The sequence below is a fragment of the Apium graveolens genome, chromosome 4 (genome assembly GCF_009905375.1).
Source record: "Apium graveolens cultivar Ventura chromosome 4, ASM990537v1, whole genome shotgun sequence".
Lineage (NCBI taxonomy): Eukaryota > Viridiplantae > Streptophyta > Magnoliopsida > Apiales > Apiaceae > Apium > Apium graveolens.
In genome coordinates this window covers 79,212,939-79,240,426 of record NC_133650.1, presented here as the reverse complement: position 1 = coordinate 79,240,426, position 27,488 = coordinate 79,212,939, and the positions used below count along the sequence as shown (strand labels likewise).

Here is a 27,488-nt window from a genome sequence, read left to right as displayed (position 1 = left end):
CTCAAAATCTCTTCCTTCTTCAAAGATTCAGTTAATTCATCCTTGGAAATCTTACACTCTTTTTTTAATTTCTCAAATTCAATGATATGAGTTTCTAACACAGCATTTCTATCACTAAAAAATAAATTATTCTCTTTAATTATATTATCTTCTTTAGTGAGTGATTTTAATGTGACACGTAAGTGTTACAATTCAATAGACATATCATTTATAACATCATTGCATTCATCATTAGAAAGGTGTGCTAGGTTTGTAGTGATTACCTGATTGCTTGATGAACTGACTTTGTTTCATCTGACTTGGCCATTAGAGCTAGGTTGACATAATTCATGTCTTCATCTGCATCCTCGCCATCAGCTGCCCAGTCACTTTGTTGAATAATAAAAGCCTTTTTCTTTTGTTAAAGCAATTCACAATATTTCTTCTTATATTCCACAGGCTCAAACTTCCTCTTTTCTAAGCTTGGTTTTCTTCACTCATTGGAAAAGTGACCATTTATCCCACATTCGAAATATTTGAATTTAGCTTTATCAACCATGTTTCTGTTGGATTTTGCAGCTCCAAAGTTTCTCTTGAATTTGAGTTTTGCAAACCTTTTTGATAGAAAGGCCAAATGCTCATCAATATCATCCATATCATCCTGGCTTGTGCAGTACTTATCTTTAACAACCAACCTTTTTCCCTTGCCTTCATAAACACTTGTGTTTGGTGCAGATTCAACAACTTCAACCTTAAACTATTTTCCTCTCTTTTATTCAGGAACTAATGTAACAGATCCGCCCTTCTTTATTCATTTCTCTAACTGCTCATCCTGCTCCATTTCGAGCTAATAGGTTTTTAAGATACCATAGAGTCTCTCTTGAGTAATGTCTTTATACTCTTGAGAGTTTCTGAGAGCGACTATCATTGGCTTCCATACTTTTGGTAGAGACCTCAGGAATTTCAGATTAGAATCTTTAGTTTGGTAGATCATTTTATACAACTTTAAACCATTTAACAATTTTTGAAATCTACTAAAAGTATCATTCAAGGATTCACCTTCCTCAAAGTGGAAGTGTTCATATTGCTATATAAGAAGTTGCATCTTGTTTTGCCTAAGTTGCTCAGTTCCTTCACATAGCACTTGAATTTGATCCCAAATTTACTTAGAAGTATTACAATTAATGATATTGTCAAAAATATCTCCATCAAAACCATTGAATAGAATATTCATGGCCTTTTTGTCTTTATGAACTTGCTCAAGGTCTTCATCTGTCCATTCTGATCTTGGCTTTGGGAATGTTTATTCATTTCCAACAGCTCCTTCAATATCTGTTACAACTCTACGAGGAACATGAGGTCCTTTCTTTATGCATTCAACATATCTTTCATCTTGAGAGAGTAGATGAAGGTGCAACTTCACTTTCCAGTGATGATAGCTGTCTTTGTCCATAATTGGAATCTTTACACCAACGTCCTTCATGCTCATGTTGTTAGATTGATTTAATCTTTAAACTCTTTGTGTGTCAAGAGCTTGCTCTGATACCAATTATTATTCCCTAACAATCTATCAACAGAATATATAAATGTGTTTGAATATGTTTGAATATATAAATGTGATACATGCACATTTTAGGCTTCTTACTAAAATATATAAATGTGTTTGAATATGTTTGAGTGCAGATAAACAATAATAATATTCAAGAACACAAAGTAAATAAACAGGTATTTAAAAACTTTCTAGTGGATTAATATTTCCACCAGAGATATATATATATTGAGAAGCATATTCTTGATGCTAATAACACACAGCTACTTATAAGTGTTTACAAACTTGAACTCTAGAGACTAAGGATACAGCTTTCTTGCTCTGTTATTCTAAAAACTTAACTTCTAAATACATGCTAATCATGGTTTATATATCACTAAGATACATGTGAAATAAGATAAAATATAAAACCTATCAGCTAGGTCCAATCACATATTTCTTCATTTCTCTATCCAAAGCAATCTAGTTAGATACAACATCTTCGAACGTCCCTATTTTACATGGAAATGGAAATGCTTCATTTTCTTCTAAAACCTGAATCCAGGCTGCCACATGCTTTTGCATACACTCAACCCATGTGACTGTCAAGTCACTATTAAATCCCTTTCAACTGCTATTCTGATTGATCAACTGTTGAGGCCTCATAGGTATTATCCGTTGAAACTTGATTGGCTCATCCGTTAAAACTTGACTAGCTCATCTGTTGAAGCTTTATAGATTAACAGTTGAAGTTGTTTTCATAACAGTTGACACTCTTTCATTTATAATTAACCCTTCTATTTTGTATATCTTGCTAGTACTCAACATGACTTAAAAATAACTAAAACTTCCAAATCCCCCAGCTAATCTAGTATACAGAATGTGCTACAAACTTATTCAAATAAATTACTCTTTCAAAGGATAAATAATATGGTCATCGGTTATAAGCTACAAACTCATTTAACTTATCTACTTAGAGTGTTTTGGTAAGTTATCATCAAGACTACAAAATATTTCTCACGGAAGGAGTCAAAATCTGGAAAATATGAAAAGTCAAAGACAAGGTGCTACAACTGTGATGAAGTTGGACACTTTGCAGCTGACTAAAGAATGCCAAAAGTTAAGAATAAATAAGTCTTGATCACCAAGAAGAAAAATTGGGATGATACATCAGAATCAGATAATGGTGTTAACTATGCTCTTATGGCAAATACTGAAAGTGAGGCTGAGATCGCTGAGTTGAAGGTACCTCAAACCACACTTGCTTTTGATACTAATGATATCTATGAACTAAGGCTATTTCTTAAATCTCTGCATGTTAGTTATAGGGATCAAACACTTGAAAATATTAGGATTAAAACTAAGTATTTTGACCTTAAGAAAAGGAATAGTCACCTAGAATCTGAGTTGGTTTTCATGCTAGAAACTCAAAAAGAAAGAGATGATGCTTTGTATGTTAAAGAAAAACTGTTAGAAATGCATGCTTACCTAGAAAAAGAACTAGCTAAAGAAAGAGAAGTAATTAAACTTTGGACTAGTTCAGGAAAAATAACTTAGGGTTTAATAGAAAATGGCTGTTGGGGATCAGGATTAGGATGTGCTAATAAAACTAATTCTGATAAGTTAAATGAAAAAGGAATTGAGAAAATTAAATCAATAAATACTGATAAAAAGGTAAAGCTGAACAAGTCTTAGTTAAGACCTATTAAGTTTAACTTAAGTGTCGATGCTATTAAGTCAGTTAATGAAAAAGGGTTAACGTCATCATCTAAGTCAAGCTTAAAAACTGAAAGGTATGAACAAGTTCATACCAAGTCAGTAAATATTGGTTTAATGAAAAGCTGACGGAAGTCAAAATGAAAAAGAAGGAACAACATCCTAGAAAGAATAAAAATGGAAAAGTAGGTGTCAATAAGGAAAACAAATATAAAACTATTCCTAATGCACCTAGAAAGGCTTATTTTAACTGTGCTTAGAGAGCTATATGATTGAACACTAAGCTACATATGATGTTTGTGCGTGAAAAAGTGCGAGAGAGAGAGAGAGAGTCGGAGAGAGATATCAAATTTCAAACGAGAAGAGTAGATGAGAGGGGGGGATGAAGAATTTGAGAAGGGGGAAGAATTGATCAGATGGAGATTGAGGAAAAAAAGATCAAATAAGATGAGATAGATATTGATTGAGATGTGAGAAATTGAAAAAAAGTTGAGCTAATTGAGGGCATATTTGGGATTTCTTAAAAAATGTAAATTATGATTTAAAGTTGAAAATTGGCATATAGTGAAATGAATATCATAAATTATAAGTTATTTAGATGTTTGGATAATTTTATGTATAAATTACTTATAAGTTGATAATGTGTTTGGTAATCATAATTTATAAGTTATATATTTTTTGAAATAAAATTAAAAATGTAAATTACAATGAATTAATATTTTTGACAATGAATATTAAATAAAAATGAGAAAATTTGCAAACAAGGATAATTACCTTGGGAGAAAATTAGGGCGAAACTTTATTAAAAAAGAGATTTCGGTTTCTAATGCGGATTATTTAATTTGTACTACTAAAACTAGTTTCCCTTAATAATAAAGGATTTTGATAATTAAAATATTTTAAAAAATTGAAATTGAAATATGATAAATTTCAATAAATAAATATTCATGTACAGTATACGATATATTTTATAATTTAAATTGTAATTTACGGAAAAAATTTTAAAAAACTGCTTATCAGAAAATAGAGTTTCTGGTGGATATTTTAAAATATGTTGCTTCGTATCTTCGGTCATACCTATTAACTTACATAAATAAACAAGTAAAATAATTATAGCTTAAAAATAAACAAAAATATATAATATAAACATAATAATGTTAATACATTAGTATCAAATAATAAAATTTGAAAATATACTAAATTTGATATGAGAGAAATGAAGAATGAAGAACAAAAAGTGAGGCCCCTCCACTTTTGAATTTCATCACATAAGCTGTTGAAAAAGCTGGAATTCTTTTTCACCCAAATGGTCATCAAAATGCTCAAAAGGCTTTAAAGACCATTCAAGGGGAAAATGATGATGCCCAGATAGGCACCAAATATAGGTCTGGAATAAGTTTTGAAACGTGGACAATAGGTTGGGATTGTATTAAATGCCAAACGTATACAGTTTCCCGTTCCCTTTATTAGTGGAGTGGAGGTTGAGTCAGATTGCTTAGTGACTATACAAGCAATCAGAAGCCAAATTTCCATGGTATCTCCATTTGGAAAGGTTGTAGCGATCAGTCGCAACCTCTTGGAGGAACTAGCAACAACTTCGCTGTTTTTTATTAAACGGTCTGCTAATGAGGCTCAGAGCCGGCTTTACAAGGAGTTTCCCCGGTTTGCCTAGGGCCTCCAATAATATAGGGGCCTCCAATATATATACATACTTGTAGTATTAATATTTATAATTATTAATTATTAATTATATTCAATAAAATTATTAAAATAATATCTATTCTTCTCCCGTATACACCAGTTTAGAAATCTGGACAGTACTTTAACTTTAGGCCCATTCAATACAATAAAGAAAGATAATAGCCCAATAAATTAGTATTCAATACAATAGTGAAACAACTAGAGATGCACTTTTCATTCAACTTAAAGATTCTTTTAGAGATTTGAAACTTGATCTCACTAATATGAGAGGGCAGGGCTACGACAATGGTTCAAATATGAAAGGACAATACAAAGGTGTAAGTGGTAGGGTGTTAAGAGAGTATCCTAGGGAATTTTACTCTACATGTGGTTGTCACTCTCTTAATCTTGCACTTTGTGATATAGAAATGATAACTATTCAAGCTAAGTCTTTTTTTGGAGTGGTACAACGAATTTATAAATTATTTTCTGGTTCTACAAAATGATGGGAGGTTCTTAAATCTTATGTGAAGGATAAAAATGGGAATGGTCTTACATTAAAGTCATGGTCGGATACACGGTGGGAAAGTCGTATTTCTAGCACGAGGCAATAAGATTCTAAGTTCCACAAATAAGAGATGCATTACTCCATCTAGTTGAACATAGTGCTGATGCCACCACCACAAGTGATGCAAGTTCTTTAGTTAATTTTGATCTTCAAAACTTTGATTTTCTTGTTGGCATGATTATTTGGTTTGAGATTCTACAGAAAGTGAATAAAGTTAGTAAAATTCTCCAAAATAAGGATATGGATATTAATGCATGTATTACTCTATTACAAGGTCTCATACACTTTTTTGAAGAGTACAGGAACAATGGTTTCGAAAATGCAAAAGATGAAGCTGTAAAGATTGCTCTAGAAATGGGGGTGGAACCAACTTTTCGTGAAACTCGTGTTCGCAGAAAAAAGAGGTTCATTGATGTGAGTACAAGTGATGAACCAATTCAAGTTGCTGAAGATTTTTTTCGTGTTAATTACTTTTTACACATTGTTGATACCGCTCTATCTTCGCTCAACACAAGATTTGAGCAATTTAAAAAATATGATGATGTTTTTGGGTATTTATTTAACTTAAGCAGGTTGAGAAAAATGGAGGATGAGAGCGTGAAAAATGCTTGTGTTGCACTTGAGACTTATTTGAAAGACGGGGACGACTAAGATATAGATGGACTTGAATTATTTTCAGATTTACAGCTGCTCAGAAAATCATTATTAGGGAACTTAACTAAATCGATTGACGTGCTGGATTATATCAAGCAAACGCATGTTGCTTTTCCTAATACATGGGTTGCTTACATGATCATATTGACTATAACGGTTATAGTAGCTACTGCAGAAAGAAGTTTCTCTAAGCTGAAATTGATAAAGAATTATCTTCGATGAACTATGTCACAAGAGAGATTGAACGACTTAGCTATCTTGTCTGTTGAGAAGCAAATGTTGGCTAAATTGGATTTTGGTGATTTAATTAGAGATTTTGCACATTCAAAAGCAAGAAGAATAATAACTTTTTAGCTTTAACTTGAACTATTTTTATACTTTATTTATTAGTTAAGAATTATTTTTACTACTGCAAATTTTTCATGTGATTTTAGTTCATCAAATTTTAGATTTTGGTTCCAAAATACTAGGTGAAAGGATATCTTTGATATATTATTTATTTTGGTATTTGTACGATTATACATAAATTTAATAACACATAGATCCTCTCCATTAGGACATGAATATAACTGATCCAAATAAAAGTCAAAAAGTCAAACTAGCAAAATCATGTCTTTTAAACAGATAAAAGAGATATTCCATTCTTACAAAATATCAAAACTATATCTTTATGGAATTTATCTCTAAGGAAATATGATCAAAGAAGAAACATTAAGATATGATATTTCTTAGATCTGTGTTACAACAGGAATATGGCAACAAGCTCGAATAAGGAATATTGTAGAAATATTCTTTAGAGGTCTCGTGCTATATCAAAAATATTTAACTCTTCGCTCCAAAAATATATCTCTACATATATCAAAGATTTTTTAATCAAATATTATTAATATTCATGGTTGGAATATTAATATCCAGTTCTGCAACTCATTCTTGTATACTTATAGTAATTTTCTCCCGTTTCGTAAAATCAGCATTTCTCGGAGAAATTTATTCAAAAATACTCAAACACATTTTCTATCATCCAAATATATTTTATATATTAGGATATATATTTTAAGTATTTATACAAGTCAAAATTTTGGTCAAAAGATCCATCTCCTTTATTTCAAGACCAACGATATTTTTATTCGGAAGAAAGGTTGACAGAACAGTTTTATTTTTAGATAAAATACTTCCACATGCTATAATGACTTGAAATTTGGTATGGATCATTTAAATGGTATTTTATATTTATGGTAAAAATTTCGTAGCATTCAGAGAATATTTGTCCGGGCACAAAAATCGAGGCAGTTGGTCCCACAATTGATCACGTTTGACCTAGTTACCATTGACTAAAGTTGATCAAAACTTGCAGGACATCATTTTATATTATTTAAGTATTTATCATATTTTTTATGGTATTTATTTAGGAGTTTTTAAGGAGGTCATAATTAATGGTGTTTGTCCTTAATTAAAGTGATTAAACAATAATTAAAAGAAAAGAAAAATACATATATATTCAAATATATCAGCTGGGTTTTTGAACCCATAAATTTGTTTGTCTTATATGGCTATGTCAAAGAAATACAACCTACTTTCCATGTAATCAATCCAAGTGACATACACCATCCACCATTCATTTTCCTCAAATCTCCACCATTCAATCCACCCAACTTCTCCTATAAATAAACCCCTACCCCAACCCATTTTCTTCGAGATAAAGAGCCACAAAGTTGCTGGGATTTTTTCAAGAAGTGCTTCTCTTCATCTCTTTCAAATTCTATACACACATTTCTTTTCAAAAATCTTCTCTCTCTTCTATATACTTATATATATACAAGGTTTTTGAAACCCAAGCATAGCTTCACCCAACCAAGATTTATCCCACTAAGTGAGCTCATCCACTACCACTTCCCGGCCTCCCGAAGGGCTGCCCAAGTTCGACCAAAGTGCCAAAATCCGGCCGAACCTCCGGTGAATTTTTCCGGCGAACTTTTTCGGTCGTTCTTCAAAAGTGGTAACTTTTAGCTTCTTATTTGAGTTCTTTTTATTTGAGCTTTGTACTTAATTTCTATACTTCATCTTAAGCTCTAATACTAGATCTCTTATAAACAAAGTTCTCAAGAGAACTAAGATTCTAACTCGGAATTCGAATAAGTACTTGATCTTCACATAAATCATCTCAAAAAGAAGATCTATAAACAAAAGTAATTTATCTCCAAAGGGGAGATTATATTTGACCCAAGTTCACGAGTTAGCCAATTATTTTTATTATTGGATCTTGGCTAACATTATTCGTGCACATAAAATATTACGAAGTAAAGTTTTAATCCGTTCTAACATATCTAGTGTTCCGTGGGATTATAACTCGATCTATAAACACTTCGTAATTTGTCAAATATCAAAACGGATTAAGTTCACGAGTTAGCCAATTACTTGCACTTTATTTAATTGGATCTTCGCTAACCATTTCGTGCACATAAATTATTATGAAGCAAAGTTTTAATTCCTTCTAACATCTTTAATGTTCCGGGGGATTGTACTCGATCTATAAACACTTCGTAATCATCCGTTAAAATTAAGGACGAATCAAATCCACGAGTTAGCCAATTAATTTACGCTATTTAATTGGATCTTGGCTAACACATATCGTGCATATAAACAATTACGAGTCATATCGTATAAGCCCCTTCTAACATCTTTCAGTGTTCCGTGGGGTTATACTACGATATCTATAAAATACTCGTAATTATTCGTCCAAACTTCGAAAGCACAATCTTAAGCCAATTACTTGCACTTATTTAATTGGATCTTGGCTAAGACTCATAAATCTTATAAACGTGCTTAAAGTTAAAATAGTATACTTTGACCTTATAATCGTCAATATATAAGTATACCTCAAAACCTTAAGTTGATATACTTAAAGGTAAAATTACAACTCCGGGGTTGTAATTAAAGTAATCTTTGATCCATAAATACTTAATCAAAAGAAGAAGAATACTAAAGAAGTCATAAGCCCTAAGTGCTTAATATAAAAAGGGACTTCTCATATTACTTCACAACTTTATTAAATCTATAAAGGAGTAACTATAAATATACTTGACCATCTTGTATTATTCTAAGTCAAGTATAACTAATTACTTTTAATATTCTTATTTGGATATTATACTACTTGTGGGCTAGTACAGTAACATACTAGTTCAAAACAAATCTTTTCCTACTTGTTTTGTTTCGTGGATTGTCTTATTAGTTTTGTAGTGAGGTGAAGTGACGTGAGGTGATTCTCATTCTAAGACCCAAGTCCTAGACGTACTAACGGGGAGTTAGTAGTCTTCGCACCGTGAAGAAGAGGAAAGACCCAAGACCGGATCACTAAGATCCAAGACCGGTAAAAGCTAAGGAAGCCAAATCCACACAAAGGCTCTACAACAACTTTGAAGAAATAGCGGGGAGTTATTGTCTAAGATAAGTTGTGTAGGTAATACATTTATTTTGAGGTGGTGACCTTGTGTTACGCACCAAGACAAATAATTGTAAAGGGTGTAAAGGCTTATCCGCCTACTAAAGGAGCAAGTTTATTATAAGGGAAAATCCCGAGTCCGGGAGAGGAGCTCGGGGACTGGAGTAGGGGTGAGTGAATCTATTAGAGGTTGTACCATCGCGAACCAGGATAAAATCACCGTGTGGTATTTTCTTTCCTTGCACTTTATTTTCCGCACATATAAACTGCATAACCACTCGGTAAAGTTATTAAAAGGGATAAAATATTTTTAAAAACGCCACAATAATTTTTAAATTGGTCATTAAGCTATTCAACCCCCCTTCTAGCTTAAAATAGCCCTCATACGGGACCTTACAATTGGTATCAGAGCAGTGCTTTTTAACGTGTTTGTTTAGTGATTTGCAGATTTACAGGCACAATAAAAAGTGATCCGGAATGACGTATATTAATCCCGTTGGATGTGTTGAAGGTCTATCTAGCTCACGACCTCCTCTATTTGACGGCATCAACTTTGCAACATGGAAAACAAGGTTTCGCATATATGCTAGATCTCAAGGAGTCAAAGTTTAGATGGCTATCGAAGATGGTGTTCGTAATCCTACCAAAACTATCGATGACATCATCATCGAAAAGAAGGTTAGTGAATACAACTTAGAGGAAGAAGCCACAATGAATATAGCCACAAAGGCGGAAATGGTTCTCACAAGTGCACTTGCTGAAAAAGAATATAAAAGAGTAAATAATTACAAGTCTGCACAAGAAATCTGGAACAAATTAGTGGTAACCTATGAAGGAACCACTGATATAAAAGATTCTCGGATGGATACATTGATCCAAGAATACGAGAACTTTAAACTCCAAGAAGGAGAAAATATCATCGATATGGAAACAAGATTTACTCGTATTATCGATGAGTTATCTCAACTTGGAAAGAATTATACTTAAAATGAAAAGAATAGAAGTGTGCTCAAATCTCTACCTCCTAGTTGGAAGGTTAAGGTCACTACTATAAAAGAGATGCACAACTTAAATGAGTATAAGATTGATAACCTATTCGGAAATCTTCGTGCTTACGAAGAAGATAATGTTCCGGAAAAGGTTGCTCCAAAAGTGGAGGATAAAAAGAAAAATATGGCTCTAAAGGCCATATTAATTGATGAAGATGAAAACGACGAGGAGTTAAACGAGGAACTTCAAAATCTTGATGAGAGTGAAATTGTTCTACTCACGAGACAACTTCGTCGTGTGCTTCAAAGCAAAGCTCAAAGATACGGAAAAGGCTTCCTTAAGTTAAATAATCAACAAAGAGTTTTTAACTCTAGCGGAAGGCCAAATTACTCTCAAAATTATTCTTCCAATTATAAGAGTAATTATCCATCAACGAGCTACAACAAAGGCAAAGGCAATCAAAATATAAATACCTATAGTAATGCCAATGCTACTAAAAACCATCCTGTTTACACTCCTCCAAAACCTAAAGATCCATCTCCGGAGGAAACACAAGATGTGTGTTTCAAGTGTAAACAACCCGGACACTATAAAAGAGAATGTCCTAAACTTTCAAAGGGACGAAGTCTCGTGGCCGAAAATGGTTGGGATCTAAGTGAAGATGAAGAAGCTCCAGAAGCTAGTAAAGAAGTGGTCAATCTATGCTTAATGGCTCTCGGAGATGAAACTACCTCAACGGAAATCTCCTCTTCAAATCAAGAGGTAACATCTAACTATATCTCAATTAAATCTTTATTAGATGGATCTAATTTATCTCTTGTAGATATGAATAAGCATGATTTAATTGAACTTGTAGTAAGTTATAAGAATAAATATAAAGATGTTGAACAAAGGTTTCACTTGTTATGGTCCGAGAAGATGAAAATTGAGGAAATTCATCATACTCAAAATAAAGAATATACTCGGATGATGGACTCGAAAGTCCAAGATGAAAATGAGATTACATCTCTAAAAGATCAAAACCATCTCATCAAGATTCAGGTAAATAAACTTCAAGAAAATATACTCAATCTTGAAACGGAGAATATATCATTAATTCTCAAAGACGAAGAGATGGAACGTGAAAAGATACAATTGAATGATAATATTTGTAAACTTCATGTTGATCTATTGAACTTAAAGATTCTAAATGAATCAAATGTTCAAGATATAGAAACATCTTATAAAAATAATCTTGATAAAGAAAATGAGCTATTAGAAACTAATGAGCTTAAAGGTGAAGCTCTAAGGTTAAAAGAAGAAAATTATAAACTCATAGCTCAAGTTAAAGATCAAGAAAGAATCCTTACCAACAAGATTGATGCCTTAAAGAAAGAAAATGAAAATTTCGAAGAAGTCATTCAAAGATTTACAAAAGGCAATAAGATGTTGGATAAAATGGTGCATACAAAAACCTCATATAATCATGAAGTTTTGGGATATAATAAGAATTCTTCTCCTAAAGGAAATACTCAGAGATTTGTATCACCAATAAAGACTTCATCCGAATCACCATCTTATAAATGTTCTTATTGCAATAAAATGGGACATACCATTTAATATTGTAAATTTAAGAATGGTGAAATTAAGGGGAAGCATGTATGGATTCGCAAGGAATCATACAAGAACGATGATAAACGTGTGCCTCGCAAAAATATGGAATATAAGAATCCAAGGCAACAATGGTCTCATCAACCAACTATGTTTCAAAATAGAAACACACAATATCATGTAAATGGTAATGTATTTAGAAGGCAACAAGCTCTTAGTAGAAATGCTTATGCTAGTTACCATACTAATAATATATATAATGTTTATCATGTTCCATCAAGATTTTATGATAGCTCTAGGTATTATCAACCTCAAACTAGGCCTTATACATCTGGAAATATTTATATGCGTAATGATAATTATACCATGCCTAGATTCTCTCATAAATCAAATGTTATATATGATGTACTAACCCCAGGACCCTCAAGACAAAGGGGTACCTATAAATTTAACTAATCATGTATGTAGGTTTATTTTACCGCGAAACAAGACATATGGTACCTTGATAGTGGATGTCCAAGACATATGATCGGTAATAAGTCACTCTTGAAGACCATTAAAAAGGTTACCACAGGGAACGTAACATTTGGTGATAGTAGTAAAGGAAACATTGTCGGCATCGGAGATATCGGAAATAGGAAAGTTAAAATTTTCGACGTTCAATTGGTCAACGGGTTAAGGTACAATCTTCTCTCCATTAGTCAATTATGCGACAATGATTACAAGGTAATTTTCTATACTACTCATTGTTCTATATTAGATAAATTTGGAAAGTCGGTTCTCACTTGCCCCAGAAATAAAAATGTTTACATGTGACATGAGCAAGCAAGTGAACGTGTGCCTAATCACTATAAATGATGATCCATGGCTATGACATCGAAGATTAGGACATGCCAACATGAAGTTGATAAAGAATATATCAACAAAAGACCATGTCCGAGGTATACCAAAACTAAACTATCATAAAGATCATACTTGTGAAGCTTGTGAAGTTGGTAAACAAATTCAAGCTTCTTAAAAAACAAAGTTTATGGTATCTACCTCGAGACCTCTCGAGCTACTACATAAGGATCTTATTGGTCCGGTTCCTATACAAAGTCTCGGAGGTTGCTCATATACGTTGGTAGTTGTGGATGATTATTCACGATTCACATGGACTGAATTTCTCAAAACCAAAAGTGATGCTTTTGAATCCTTCTCATCTTTATGTAAAAGGATTCAAAATCAACAAAATAAAACCATAGTCTATATAAGGACTGGTCATGGTAAAGAATTTGAGAATTCAAGTTTCACTAACTTTTGTGATGAACATGGCATCACACATAATTTTTCCGCTCCATACACTCCTCAATCCAACGGAATAGTTGAACGGAAAAATAGAACACTCCAAGAAATGGCTAGCACAATGCTAAATGAATATCGTCGACCTAAATATTTTTGGGCCGAGGCTATGTCAACCGCTTGCCATATTCTTAATCGGGTTTTTCTACGACCTTTAAAACAAAAGACTCCTTGTGACTTATATTTTGGCAAAACTCCGAAACTAAGCTACTTTCGAGTATTCAGAAGCAAGTGCTTCATATTAAATTCAAAAGAGTACCTTACAAAGTTTTATCCTATATTAAATGAAGGTATATTTCTTGGATACTCGAACAATAGTAAAGCTTATCGAGTGTTTAACCTCAAATCGCTTGTGGTGGAAGAATTTATGAATGTCGCTTTTGATGAAAGTAAACCACCGGTGAAATATAAAGATCTTGTTGACCAAGATATGTTGAACAAGATGATATTGAAAAGGTTATTCGACAATTCGAAAATATGGATCTCGAGACTCCCGTACATAAAAATCCATTAGAATTGGACGAAAAGGAAGATGAACTTCCTCAAGCAATTCCCACTATAAAAAGTCATCCATTAGATAATGTACTTGGAGACTTAAGGAAGGGAGTTCAAACATGGTCACAAGTTCAAAACGTTGTGAATCATCTTAGTTTTCTATCTCAAATAGAACCTAAGACCGCGAAAGAGGCTTTATTAGACGAGGATTGGATTTCTGCTATGCAAGATGAATTGCTCCAATTTATTCGTAGTAAAGTGTGGGAACTTGTCCCTAAGCCTCATGATACTTCCATAATTGGTACAAAATGGGTATTTCGAAATAAATTAGACGAGAATGGAACTGTAGTTCGAAATAAAGCAAGATTAGTTGCACAAGGATATACCCAAATGGAAGGTATAGACTTTGATGAAACATATGCACCGGTAGCAAGAATTGAATCAATTCGAATGCTATTGGCTTATGTTTGTCATAAAAATTTTAAAGTCTATCAAATGGATGTGAAATCTGCATTCTTAAACGGGATCTTGGAAGAGGAAGTATATGTGAAGCAACTTCCCGGGTTTGAAAATGCAACACATCCCGATTATGTCTATAAATTATATAAAGCTCTATATGGCTTAAAACAAGCCCCAAGAGCATGGTACGAAAGGTTGAGCAAGTTCCTACTAGACAATAAATTTAAGATGAGAACGACCGATAATACCTTATTTACAAGGCAATAAAAAGATAATATATTGCTCGTACAAATATACGTAGATGACATCATTTTTGGATCAACAAATCATGCACTATGTAAAGAATTCTCTGAAAATATGAGTAAAGAATTCGAGATGAGTATGATGGGAGAATTAAACTTCTTTTTGGGATTGCAAATAAGGAAATATGATGAAGGCATCCATATCTCTCAATCCAAGTATTGTAAAGAGATGTTGAAAAAATTCGAAATGGATAATGCCAAACCCATCTCTACTCCTATGTCTACATCCGATAAATTAACGGAAGATCCAAAAGGAATTCCCGTAGACACAAAGAAATATCGAGGAATGATCGGTAGCTTGCTCTATATAACTGCAAGTCGTCATGATATTCAATATAGTGTTTGTAAGTGTGCTAGGTTTCAAGTAGCACCTAAAAAATCTCATTTATCCGCGGTAAAAAGGATATTGAGATATCTTAAAGGAACCACTGATGTTGGTCTTTGGTATCCAAAAGGAATACCATTTGACTTAGTATGTTTTTCTGATTCGGACTATGCCGGGCATTTAGTCGACATAAAAAGTACTAGTGGTACTTTTCAGTTTCTCGGTGGATGTTTAGTTTCTTGATTTTCAAAGAAACAAAATTCCTTATCCATCTCAACAACCGAGGCTGAGTATATAGCAGCTGCAAAGTGTTGTGCTTAAATACTGTGGATGAAGCAAACACTAGCTGACTATAATATAAAATTTATGTGATCTCAATCTTATGTGATAATACGAGTGTTATTGATTTTAGCAAGAATCCCGTATTACATTCTAGATCTAAATATATAGATGTGAGACATCATTTTTTACGTGATCATGTCAATAAAGGCGATATAAAAATGACTCATATTGATACTGAGATCAATCTCGCAGACATATTCACAAAACCATTAAATTCCGAAAGATTCACTAAACTCCGCTTGGATTTAGGAATGTTGGAATTTATGAAATAATGGTTTATATAAAGAACAGTTGAGAATTATAAATAAGTCTCAACGATAAGGATATTCTCCCGATCAAGTTATTAAGTTTATCTGAAACTCAGATTTGTCAATAAATAAATTTATTGATCGGGTTAAGATAACTTAAATAACCCAGATTAACCGGGAAAATAAACTTAATCGAGTGAATATTTATTATTCCAGGAGATTTATAAATATTTAGAAGTCCTTCTTATATATATCTAGTCTCATTTTTTTTATATATCTATAAATATATGTTATTTAAGTATATATATATTTATGTGATATTTATATATATAAAAATATTTTGAAAAAATTATATTAGGATGAATATATAATAATCCATCTATATTCATTTTTTTCCGGCCCAAATCAAATATATATCTGGCCCAGATATGTTTTAAAAGTTTATCTAGTTATTTTCAATCAGCCCAGATCTTTTTAAAATAACAAGGCCCGACCCATTTATTTACAAACCCAATTTCTATTAACACCATATAATCATGGTCATTCATCACTAACCCTAATGAATCTTAGCCGTCCATCCCATAAAATATATAAACGAAACACTGTTTGTACAGTGCACACTCTCAGTTTATTTCTTAAACCTAATCTCTAAACTCTCTCTCGCCTCTCTTCTTCTCTCAATCTTTTTTGAAGAACCCTAGATTGATTTCTTAGTTTTTCCCCTTCAAATCCTTGATAAATTCTTACAGATACTATGCTTATATATATATAATCATCATATCTCTAAAAGATATAATGAAGACAGTTGTTTGGGTTGGTAAATCAATTCGATTTAGATGATAAAAATCGACAATTTCTATATAAATCAAACGAGAATCATCAAATCAAACATTAAATCAAGTGATTTATATATATACACTCAATTTTATTGTTGATTCATCGTAACGTGTTTTCAAGTTTTATGATAGGAGAAGACGGGTAAGTGCAATATCTTCTCGAAAAAGAAGATCTGATGGCTGTATGCGACGGAGAAGAATGAGTAGGAATTTGACTCAGTCTGCGACTGAGTCAACCAGGTAAATCCTATGAGTCATGCCAGACTCTAGGCTCAGATAAGAATTATGTAATCCTTTCAGTCTAATTTGATTGATTTTTGTGGTTAAGTGACTTGACTGAAAGTTAAATCGATTATTATCTATCTTTGTGAGATGAATATTCTGTGATATATTTTTGATGAAACTGTAATTTATTTCTAGGTTACGTAGTATCTCGATTATAAGGTCTTTTATTCTATATTTGATCGAATTAAAGGTATAAAGTTTGGATTATCTGTTGGATTTGTGTTAATCTGGTGAATTTGTGATTATCTATTGGGTTTATGTTATCTGGTGGATTTGTGATTAACTGTGGATTTGTGATTGTCTGTTGGTTTGGAGATTACTTGTTAGCTATGTTGTTTAGTCAAGAAATTTTGTTAATCTAAACTATATCTTAATGGTTGTTTAAAGTAAGAAATTTGGTAGCTTAAAGTGAGAAATTCGTGTATGATAATCACTTGATTAAGTTAAGAACCATTTCTCTCAGCAGTTGAAGCTTAGTTGGACTAAATATGAGTGTAAAATGTAAACTTGATGAGTTAAATAACTTGCTTGATTAAAGTTAAAATCTGTGAATCTGTTTGTTTCAAAATCTCTGTGAAATTGTTTAAAATATGGTTTATTTACTTGGTATATTATGGAGTTTTGGAATAAAATTTCAATAATAACAGATTGAGTGTTGATACATTTAAGTCCAAGATAGTCAGTGTCCTAGTTAATTTGACTTTAAGTTCCTTGATAACTTAGTGTATTTCATAAATTCTTATCTGTCTAATGATGAAGTTACCTAGATGTAAACCCTGGTGGATTAAGTTTTTAGCACAGCTGTTTATATTTGTGATCTAATTATCTAATTGAGTTTTGTAAAACAATAGTTATATATATCTATGCTCTGAGTACATGATTAATCTTTGCAGAACTATAAGTATATGTGCTTGTGATCTGTGTGTTATTAAAGAATATTACTTGAGTTTTTGACACAGCTTATATACATTATTTTTCAAATAGTACTTTAAAAAGTAATTTGTCTTGGATTGATAAATCACAGTTCTGTCTTAACAGTTCTCTACTAGCACTTTCCTTTAAAAAGAAAACAGACTCTTGCCTTCATTCTCTGTCAAGAACCAAATGTATAATCAAGATTAAAATATTGAACCTGGTTTGTTATCTCTTTAAGTGATAAAATCTGTGTAAAATAGACCCTGAACATGCTAACACTTGATTCTCTTGGTTACTTGGTTAAATTGAACTACTTACATGATAATTATAATTATATGTGATCATACTGCTTAGCATTAGTTTTTTCTTAATCTACGTAATTGATCTAAGATTATTGAAATGTTAAGTCTGTTTAAATGTGTGACCAAATGAATGTGCAAGCTGTCCTGATTGCAGTCTTAAGCTGAATACATTGAATCTGGATAAGAAATATCTTGTTGTCTCCAATCTCTACTTGTCTATTTGATAGGTGTACTAAGTCTGTGCATCATGTTTTCTTGAATATATATAATATATGGACTTATAGTGCAACACTGTTTACTATTCTGTGTTTGTTTGTGCTTAAGCAGTTATAAGAAATCAGATAAGGTATATTGAAGACTGGTTTGTGTAATAAAAATAAAATAATACACTCACACACCAGCCCTCACAGTAAGACCTGGCAGGGGAGCCTTGAGCATCCCTGTATCTGGATCACTACTGTGATTAATGGCCACTTAAAACAATTGGGTGATATTTTTTTAACTTACTGCATTTAAAGTGTTATATCTAATATAAAAGATCTGCTTGTTGTATTGCCTTGAATGCCTGATGAATTATATAAAAGCTGATTGTGTATGTGTAATATCCCGTAATTTTTTAGAATTCGATTAATAAAAGAATAATAGAATAAAAAGGATTAAAATTAGATAAGGACTAGGATTTAAAATTGGGTTAGAATATTGGGCCTAAAATTTGGGTCAAATTCTAATATGGATAACTTGTAGGTTAAGATATATGGTTTGGTATCGTTATAAATACACCATATTCGTATTCCTCGTTTTTTATATAAAAATTCGTAGGGCTCTTCTCAGCAAAAATCAGCAGTCTTGTAAAATTCGTAGAAAATTCATCATAAGTCGGAATTCAGTGATTCTGGACTTTTCGGAGAGGTCTTTTCGTTATCTTCAACTTTCGTGTTTCGTATTTTCTAATATATCGTCGTTTAGTAGGTCAAAAAGGCTATATTCAGATCTGGTCAGATTTTAAGGTAAGTTTTCGATCGATCTTACTAGTGTTTTCAAAATTGTGTATTATGCGTGTATATTTGATTATCCAAAAATGGGCTAAGTGATGATATTTTTGAAAGTATTATGTGTTACAAGTATACGTATTGTTGTATCTCTGTGGTGTCTAGATAATAATTCTGAATCTTTGATTTGTGCCATGGTTTGTGAAAATATCGAATAAGAACTTAGGACCGCAGTCACCGGATTGTAGTGACAGTTTTCAGAAAATTTAGGACCGTTATCACCGGGTTGTAGTGGTCTTGGCATGAGTTATTGATTTTGGAATTATTGTTGTCTATGTGCTATGTGTATTGTGTGTATCGAATAAGAATAAGAATAAGAAAGTGTATCAAAAGTGTTTGTTTCGTATATCGTATCGTATAGATTATCGTATTTTGTTATATGTGTTCATGTTACTTGGCCTACTAGTTAGATCGATTGATTTCTTGCTGGGCTGTATAGCTCATTACTTACAATTTCAGGTTTCGCCTAAGAGTTCGAGTTGGATAGCATTGAAGTTAGAGGACTTAGAATTGGAGTTGTTTGACTTTTAGACTTCCGTTAGCTGCGCTTTTGTAATAGACACCTTTGTAATAGAGATTTAGCATTAGTAAATTTTATTATGTTTTAGTTTTGATTTAGAATTAATGGTCCGGAAGTGCGGGCCGTTACAGTTGGTATCAGAGCAGGCTGTTCTTCGGTGTGTGTTAGTTATGGGACTAGTACATTCCCTAGGATTCGATCTTGTGGACCATAGTTTAAGTTTGTCCTATAGGAGATTAGCGAGAGTAGACGTATAGGTTTGTTGTGAATTTGGGGACCAAATTCTTTTTAAGGAGGGTAGTATGTAATATCCCGTAATTTTTTAGAATTCGATTAATAAAAGAATAATAGAATAAAAAGGATTAAAATTAGATAAGGACTAGGATTTAAAATTGGGTTAGAATATTGGGCCTAAAATTTGGGTCAAATTCTAATATGGATAACTTGTAGGTTAAGATATATGGTTTGGTATCGTTATAAATACACCATATTCGTATTCCTCGTTTTTTATATAAAAATTCGTAGGGCTCTTCTCAGCAAAAATCAGCAGTCTTGTAAAATTCGTAGAAAATTCATCGTAAGTCGGAATTCAGTGATTCTGGACTTTTCGGAGAGGTCTTTTCGTTATCTTCAACTTTCGTGTTTCGTATTTTCTAATATAACGTCGTTTAGTAGGTCAAAAAGGCTATATTCAGATCTGGTCAGATTTTAAGGTAAGTTTTCGATCGATCTTACTAGTGTTTTCAAAATTGTGTATTATGCGTGTATATTTGATTATCCAAAAATGGGCTAAGTGATGATATTTTTGAAAGTATTATGTGTTACAAGTATACGTATTGTTGTATCTCTGTGGTGTCTAGATGATAATTCTGAATCTTTGATTTGTGCCATGGTTTGTGAAAATATCGAATAAGAACTTAGGACCGCAGTCACCGGATTGTAGTGACAGTTTTCAGAAAATTTAGGACCGTTATCACCGGGTTGTAGTGGTCTTGGCATGAGTTATTGATTTTGGAATTATTGTTGTCTATGTGCTATGTGTATTGTGTGTATCGAATAAGAATAAGAATAAGAAAGTGTATCAAAAGTGTTTGTTTCGTATATCGTATCGTATAGATTATCGTATTTTGTTATATGTGTTCATGTTACTTGGCCTACTAGTTGGATCGATTGATTTCTTGCTGGGCTGTATAGCTCATTACTTACAATTTCAGGTTTCGCCTAAGAGTTCGAGTTGGATAGCATTGAAGTTAGAGGACTTAGAATTGGAGTTGTTTGACTTTTAGACTTCCGTTAGCTGCGCTTTTGTAATAGACACCTTTGTAATAGAGATTTAGCATTAGTAAATTTTATTATGTTTTAGTTTTGATTTAGAATTAATGGTCCGGAAGTGCGGGCCGTTACAGTATGCCATGTTTGTGTTTAATGTGCATGACATTCCCTTGGTAGCATCTCATTAATAACATAGTTTCTTGAGAAATAAATGTAACAGATTTTATTTGCATTAAAAATTAGTTCTTCTTTCAAACCCACTTCACAAACAGCTCATCCTTAAATGCTCCTGCACTGAAAGTACAGTCCCTGTGTAATAGAGTAAGCTATGATATCAACTTTATGTCACACAGTTTCCAAAACTTGTACTTATGTACTGTGTTGTTTTCTAAAGTAGACACAAAGACAAAAAATTAATACATTATGTATTCTCTGCTGTAATAGTTTATGAATCTGTGTATATGTGCTGCATTACATCATTCTCTCATATGCATCATCCTATTATCTACTCATAAAAGACTTGGATTTTTGTGTACACAACCATGCATGCATTAAATGTGTTTCACTGTTCATGAACAGTAAAAAATTTCTAAAAATCTTAAATTTTAAACTCTTTTCTCTATGCATCTATGTTAAATGGTTATATATATGTATATCTTGTATGTTGCATTCACACACACACTAGTTGCATAAACTCCACTTCACTCATGAACCCAAATGCTAACCCTTTTTACCCTAAACCAAGACCACTGATTGAAAACCCATATCTTCTTGAAGATATGGAGAAAAATCAGTTTTATCACCACAAAACCCCTCCCTTCAAAATTGTTCAAACCTCACAACCTAAACACTATCACAACAGACACTTCCCTCCAAGATAATTCAGAAAGGGATACAAGAACCATACCATCCCTTTCTATCAAAGCAGAAAATATCAAAACCCTAAATCCCCTAATCCTAGACCTCCTAAACCTTTGCAAGCAAAAGTATACACCAGAAAGGCCAACCTAAGACAAAATACAAACACCTCTATGAACACACCAAAGCCCCCTCCACCAAAACTGTCAAACCCTTCAAACTCCAAAAAGTTTCTTGAACTTGTCAAAAATGTCCAACCTGGCACTTGTGTTGATGTGAAGGGTGAAGTAGAGTTCATAATTAGAAGGGCTAGGTGGGATGGTCTCATGCATAATGTAACACCCCCAAATCCGGGGTCGGGGATCCGGGTTGTCACGAGTTCCATTTCCCTTAATAACACCCAATCTTAATACACAATCAACTACTCTGTGCTGTGACCCCACAATAAACACACACACCACAAGTTATAGTCTCAGAGATGAATATCCAAAAAATAATCACAAGTCATTTTATTCCACAATTATATGCCAATACACCTTAAAAGGTTTTCTGAATAAATTTACATTTCTTTGCCATTATTACAATTCATAATATACATAAGTCTGGTACATTATTAGTTAAAAACTTAGCCTATTGGTAATTTCTACCTCAGCTACAGCGGCCTCAACGCTTCCAGAAAGCTGCGGAACGTTTCCTATCCGCTTGCGAATTGGGAGCTTGGTCCTGTTCATCTTATCTATCTGATGTTGTGTGATGAAAGAAGAAAGCAAGGGTGAGCAGCAAGCCCACCAAAATAATATGTATAATGATTAACAATATATGAGCCTACTCATAATACTCATGAAAGACTTGGTCAAAAGAAATGAACCAAGTTGATATCTTAATGCGATGAAGTCGCAAAATATTCAGTATATATATATATATATACATATATACTTTTCAAAATATTGGAAGTCCTCTTCCATGCATAATATACACAAAGTCCCAGTGTATAACTGTATAAAAATATCGTTGCAAGGTGATCTCATATATCTAACCTTGTCTCAACGTTTTTCTGAAAATCTTTGTCATTCATAAGACAATTATTAACTAGATATAAGTTTAAAAGATGGAGTTACCAAATACTTTACTACACTTATATCATTTATAAAGCTACTTGAACTACCACTGTTCAAAGTATAATGAGCTTTCAACAGTTCATCACATAGATGAGACTACAAGACCAGATTTGAATAGATTCAATCTTTGAAATATTATTAAAGGAAATGAAGTTATGATATACTTCATTAAGTTCTGATATATATATATATATATATATATTCATATATATCTCCCATACATTTCCTGAAAACCTCTGTCATGTAAAGTATGAACAGACTTGCAATATCCAATAAATTTGGAAAGGAAAAGAATTTTGGCATAAACCAGATATCTTGCTGATCAGGCAAAGATACCCATAAGTAACCTTTTCTACTAGTAGATGGACGAATTCCCCACTGGTCATCACCCTGGTCTCAATAGGACCTTATACTGGACTGCCACTCAGCCACTTATACATTTGATGGACTCCCACTGAGCCACTTACACTATCATGGACGCCCACTGAGCCCATGTTGCTTATGCCGACTCAATAGATGGACTTACTTCCCGAACGTTGGGTAAGTAATCAATTCATTTACCAAAACTGCAACCTTGTTGCGAATATAAAATACCCCACAGAGTCGGATCCCTCAGGTTTTGAGCGAGTATTTAAATCCCCTTAAAAAGGAAGATCTTAAATATAAAAATGAGTTTTTGGGATCCGCTCTAACTTTTAAAAATCATTTTGAAGACTCGAAAACACTTTATAGAGTGTTTGGAGTAAAGCTGATTTAATGAAGTAAATCAGTCCCCAGAATATTTAGAAAATGACTGAATATTATTATTTAAATAATATTCCCATAAAGAATAATCTTTATAAAAATAATTGAAGTAGAAGTATTAAAACTTATACTTGAAACGAGTATTAAATAACCAAAAATATACTTATATGAAAGTACTATCTTTATTTGAATAATCGAAAATAAGTTTGATTATTGACACCTTATTCTTTAATAAAATAAAGAATATATCTCAGCAAATAATCAGAGTCATAGATCCTCAAATGAATATTCAAATAATATTCAATAAATAATATGAAAGAGTCATAAGCCCTCGAATGAATATTCAAATAATATTCAGATAATAAAATAAAAGGAGTCATAAGTCCTCGAATGAATATTCAAAATAATATTCATTTAATATAAAGGAGTCATACGCCTTCGAATAATATTCGAAATAATATTCAATAATAAAATAAAGTTAAAGTTATCGAATAAACCTTATTCGATTAATAGTTTTGAAAACTATGACCATATATATATATATAAGTATATATATATATATATATTTATATCCTTATATACAAAATCTACTCGGGATCCTCGACTCCCGGTTTTAGAAAATATTTTCACCTTTGGGTCCCTGTACTAAGGGTATATGCAAATTACCGCTATCCTCTAGCATAGGTATTATCAATTGAATCAACAGATATATATGGAAAGAATACGAAACAGGCATGCATATATATATACCATAGCAGCATGCTTCAATATATTGCAACATTTGCTAATTAACCAACATGCATCTATCGCAAGATAATGCAAATACATATATTCATCACAACAACAGTTATAACGGGTAGAAAACTTGCCTGAGCGACTTGGGGGTTACGAATGGCTCTGGACGAGTCTGGTAACCTATAAGCAACAAGTAAGTTGGAATTAAACCAAAGTCACTTGTAAATCTATACTCTAACCAACTCAGACTCTAACGCTCGCTTTGCGCTTACTGATTCTCTTAAGTCACTCGAGTCCCCTCGGCTCCACCATTTTTAATAATTTAACAATTACGAGTTTTAAGGCAATTCCTTCGCGAGTGTCTTACCCACTGCCTAACACACTTACCATAAATGTTTCATACATTAATTAACCCTTTTTGGTCTTTAACCTATGTTTCAAAGTAAGGCGAGGGGAAAAGTTTCGTTCGCGAAACACCGTTACTTGAAACGGTCGTTTCTCCTAAACCGTGCATCGGAATCGAACGAACTACATATCAAAACGAAGCTCGTAACACGAGCTATCTAGACATGGCAATGGTCATTATCTAGCAGGGGGTTTTCGGGTCCTAATATTATGCACAAAAACAGTCTAAAGAAAATCGGACGTTACGACGGCTATGTTTACGCGATTTCCCAATTTAAAACCATTCAAAACCAACCCAATTCAACCTCAAATCCAACATACAACCAACATCCATCCTTATCACATCATAACAACCCCAACCAATTCAATTTTAACATTCATACTTATGCCTAAGCTTGAATTTAACTATACTACATTCTTTTAACCAAAATAACAAGATTTACCAATCCGATTCAATACCATTTCAAATCCCAAACTCTAAATCACAACATCAAGCTACAATATCACCCTACTAATCAAAATCATCTTATAATACATAGGAATCTAGGGTTTGGAGATGATATACCTTCCTTGAAGAGTGGAGAATCAAGCGAATGGCTTGGAATCACCCTTAAAGTCCTTATCCAAGCTTAATCTAAACAAAACTTCAAGAACACAAATTTTATTTCTTGAAAAACACTATTCACCATCTTCTTCCATGATTTATAGAAAAAGATTGGCTTGGAATTAGAAGCTTAAACTTATAGGAAGTATGTAACTATCCATGGGGAAGCTTAGATAATTACCTTGCTAAATAGTAAGTGGTGGAGCTTGGATCTTCAATTTCTAAGAAAAGAAGCCGAGAGCATGAAGAAGAAGAAGAGAGATTTTTGTGTTTTGCCTTGTTTTGCTTTTGGTTGGTTGATTTTTGTTGTTTGATTTAGTTAATTACCTTGTTGCCCTTGATTTTGTGTGGTTAGAAAGCCACCACATCTCCTTCCTTCCCATGTCATGCCCATGTCATGTGGTGATGTCATCTTTCCCTCCTTATCCTCTTCTCATTGGTTGGGTGACATCACTCTCTCTAATCCCTTTGATTAACTTCCTAATTGTTTGCCTAATGACCGCTGATCTGTTAGACGGTTCGCTTAACTTTCGTTTTCGTTTATCGTTTGAAGGATCATACCCGGGATCTTATTACTTAGGTTCCCTTAACCTTTCTCAATACATTATATTCCTTTTTATGATCCTCTATTATAATCCTTTAATTTAAATCCTTTTTATCCTGCTACCTTATACTCAATTCTTTCCGTATCTATTGGATTTCCGGGAAAAATCAAAGTGTTCGGATTTGGATTCTGACGATCTTTACATACACGTATATCCCATATAAAGTACTAATAAAATCTCAGAATATCCATATCAGAACCCCTACATAGTGTGGCATGAAAAGTTTTCTCATTCAGCAAAAACACTATTCATAAGGGCTTCAAAATTTCCCAAAAATTGGGGTTATTACACATAACTTAGGTAAGCACTACTGCACACACCTCATGGGAGAGTTCTATTGTAACATGAATATCATAACAGGGGTAGATGGCATACTGCATTTCACTACATCAGTCAACAAAAAGGTCATTTGTGTTGATAAGAAAAGGATTAATAGGGCACTGAATTTACCTTTACATTTGTGTGAGTTGACTTGTGAGGATATCTTCTCTCTGTTTATTTTTAACAAATCTGAATTTGAACTAATGCTTGGCACTTTTTGTAAATCTGACATTCCTCATGGTCTCTGTGATGTTAATTGTGGTATTCATTTCAAACACTTCACTAGCACATTTCAGCATCTTGCTCTAATCATTAGGGCAAATGTTATGCCAAAACCAAATCAAAGTAAGTACTTTGATTTCTTTGATTTGAAAATCATATATCTTTTATGCACAAACAAAATCCACTTCAGTATATCTTATGTTATTCTTCTAAACATGATCAATGCACATCTTGTAGATTATATGCCTTATGGTATGTTAATCTCATCCTTCTTTGCACTTTGCAACATTAACATGTATGAAGCATTTTCTAATCTTGCTGATTCTCAAATCACTAATGAACACATTAGGCCACAAGTGCCCCTGATGCATTGTGAACCTCAAGAGGCAACTCCCACAGTTATTCCTCAGTTCATAAGAAAGGAAGATGTATTTCTGTCTAAGTTTAAGTCTGTCAAAACCATGTTTCATGAATTAAAACTTGAACTTAAAAGGGTTAAGGAAGAAAATAATGAGATTAAGGAAACAGTAGGAGAATTAGAGAGTCTCACTGCCTCTTGCAAACATAGGATTGCATATTTAGAGCATTTGGCTGCATCTACTCTAGCAACTCCTTGCATGAATGATCATGACATTGTCTCTTCCTTTTAAGTCCCCATGCATGATAACACTGCTATGATTCATGAGTTAGAAGAGGTTAATGTGGGTGCTAAAGGTCAACTGATTGATAACTTGCCTGATTTGGTTCATATCTGTGATGCTGCTGGAAATGTGATTGGTTAACTTGCATGATTCTGCTATATGATGAAGTCTGCTCTGTGATGTTGTGCTGGTACTTGTTGTTATGTAACTATTTTGCTATTATCTGATGTATTTGTAACTTATCAGACTTTGTGTTGGCTGTAATCTTGAATTGTTGTTTAACTGTGTTTGGATTTGATGGAGTGTATGCTCCTTAGGCTTTGTAATCTCTTAACATAGGTGCAGAACTTTGTTCTATTTAATCAGTGAACCATACTGATTGATATAAACACTTTTGTTC

At 32.8% G+C, this 27,488-nt stretch overlaps 1 protein-coding gene across 1 annotated transcript; it reads left to right on the top strand.

Annotated features, from left to right (window-relative positions):
* Positions 1-5,187: 5,187 nt before the first annotated feature.
* Positions 5,188-6,122, top strand: LOC141718660 (uncharacterized). Its single transcript, XM_074521039.1, has 2 exons — positions 5,188-5,367; positions 5,673-6,122. Exons 1-2 carry the CDS (start codon positions 5,188-5,190, stop codon positions 6,120-6,122), a joined length of 630 nt encoding a protein of 209 aa, XP_074377140.1.
* The last annotated feature ends 21,366 nt before the right edge of the window (positions 6,123-27,488 follow it).

Coding starts and splice junctions, on each gene's coding strand:
- LOC141718660 (XM_074521039.1), top strand. CDS start 5,188: ATGAGAGGGCAGGGCTACGACAATGGTTCAAATATGAAAGGACAATAC. Junction 5,368..5,672: donor CTAAGTCTTTTTTTGGAGTG/GTACAACGAATT, acceptor GAGATTCTACAG/AAAGTGAATAAAGTTAGTAA.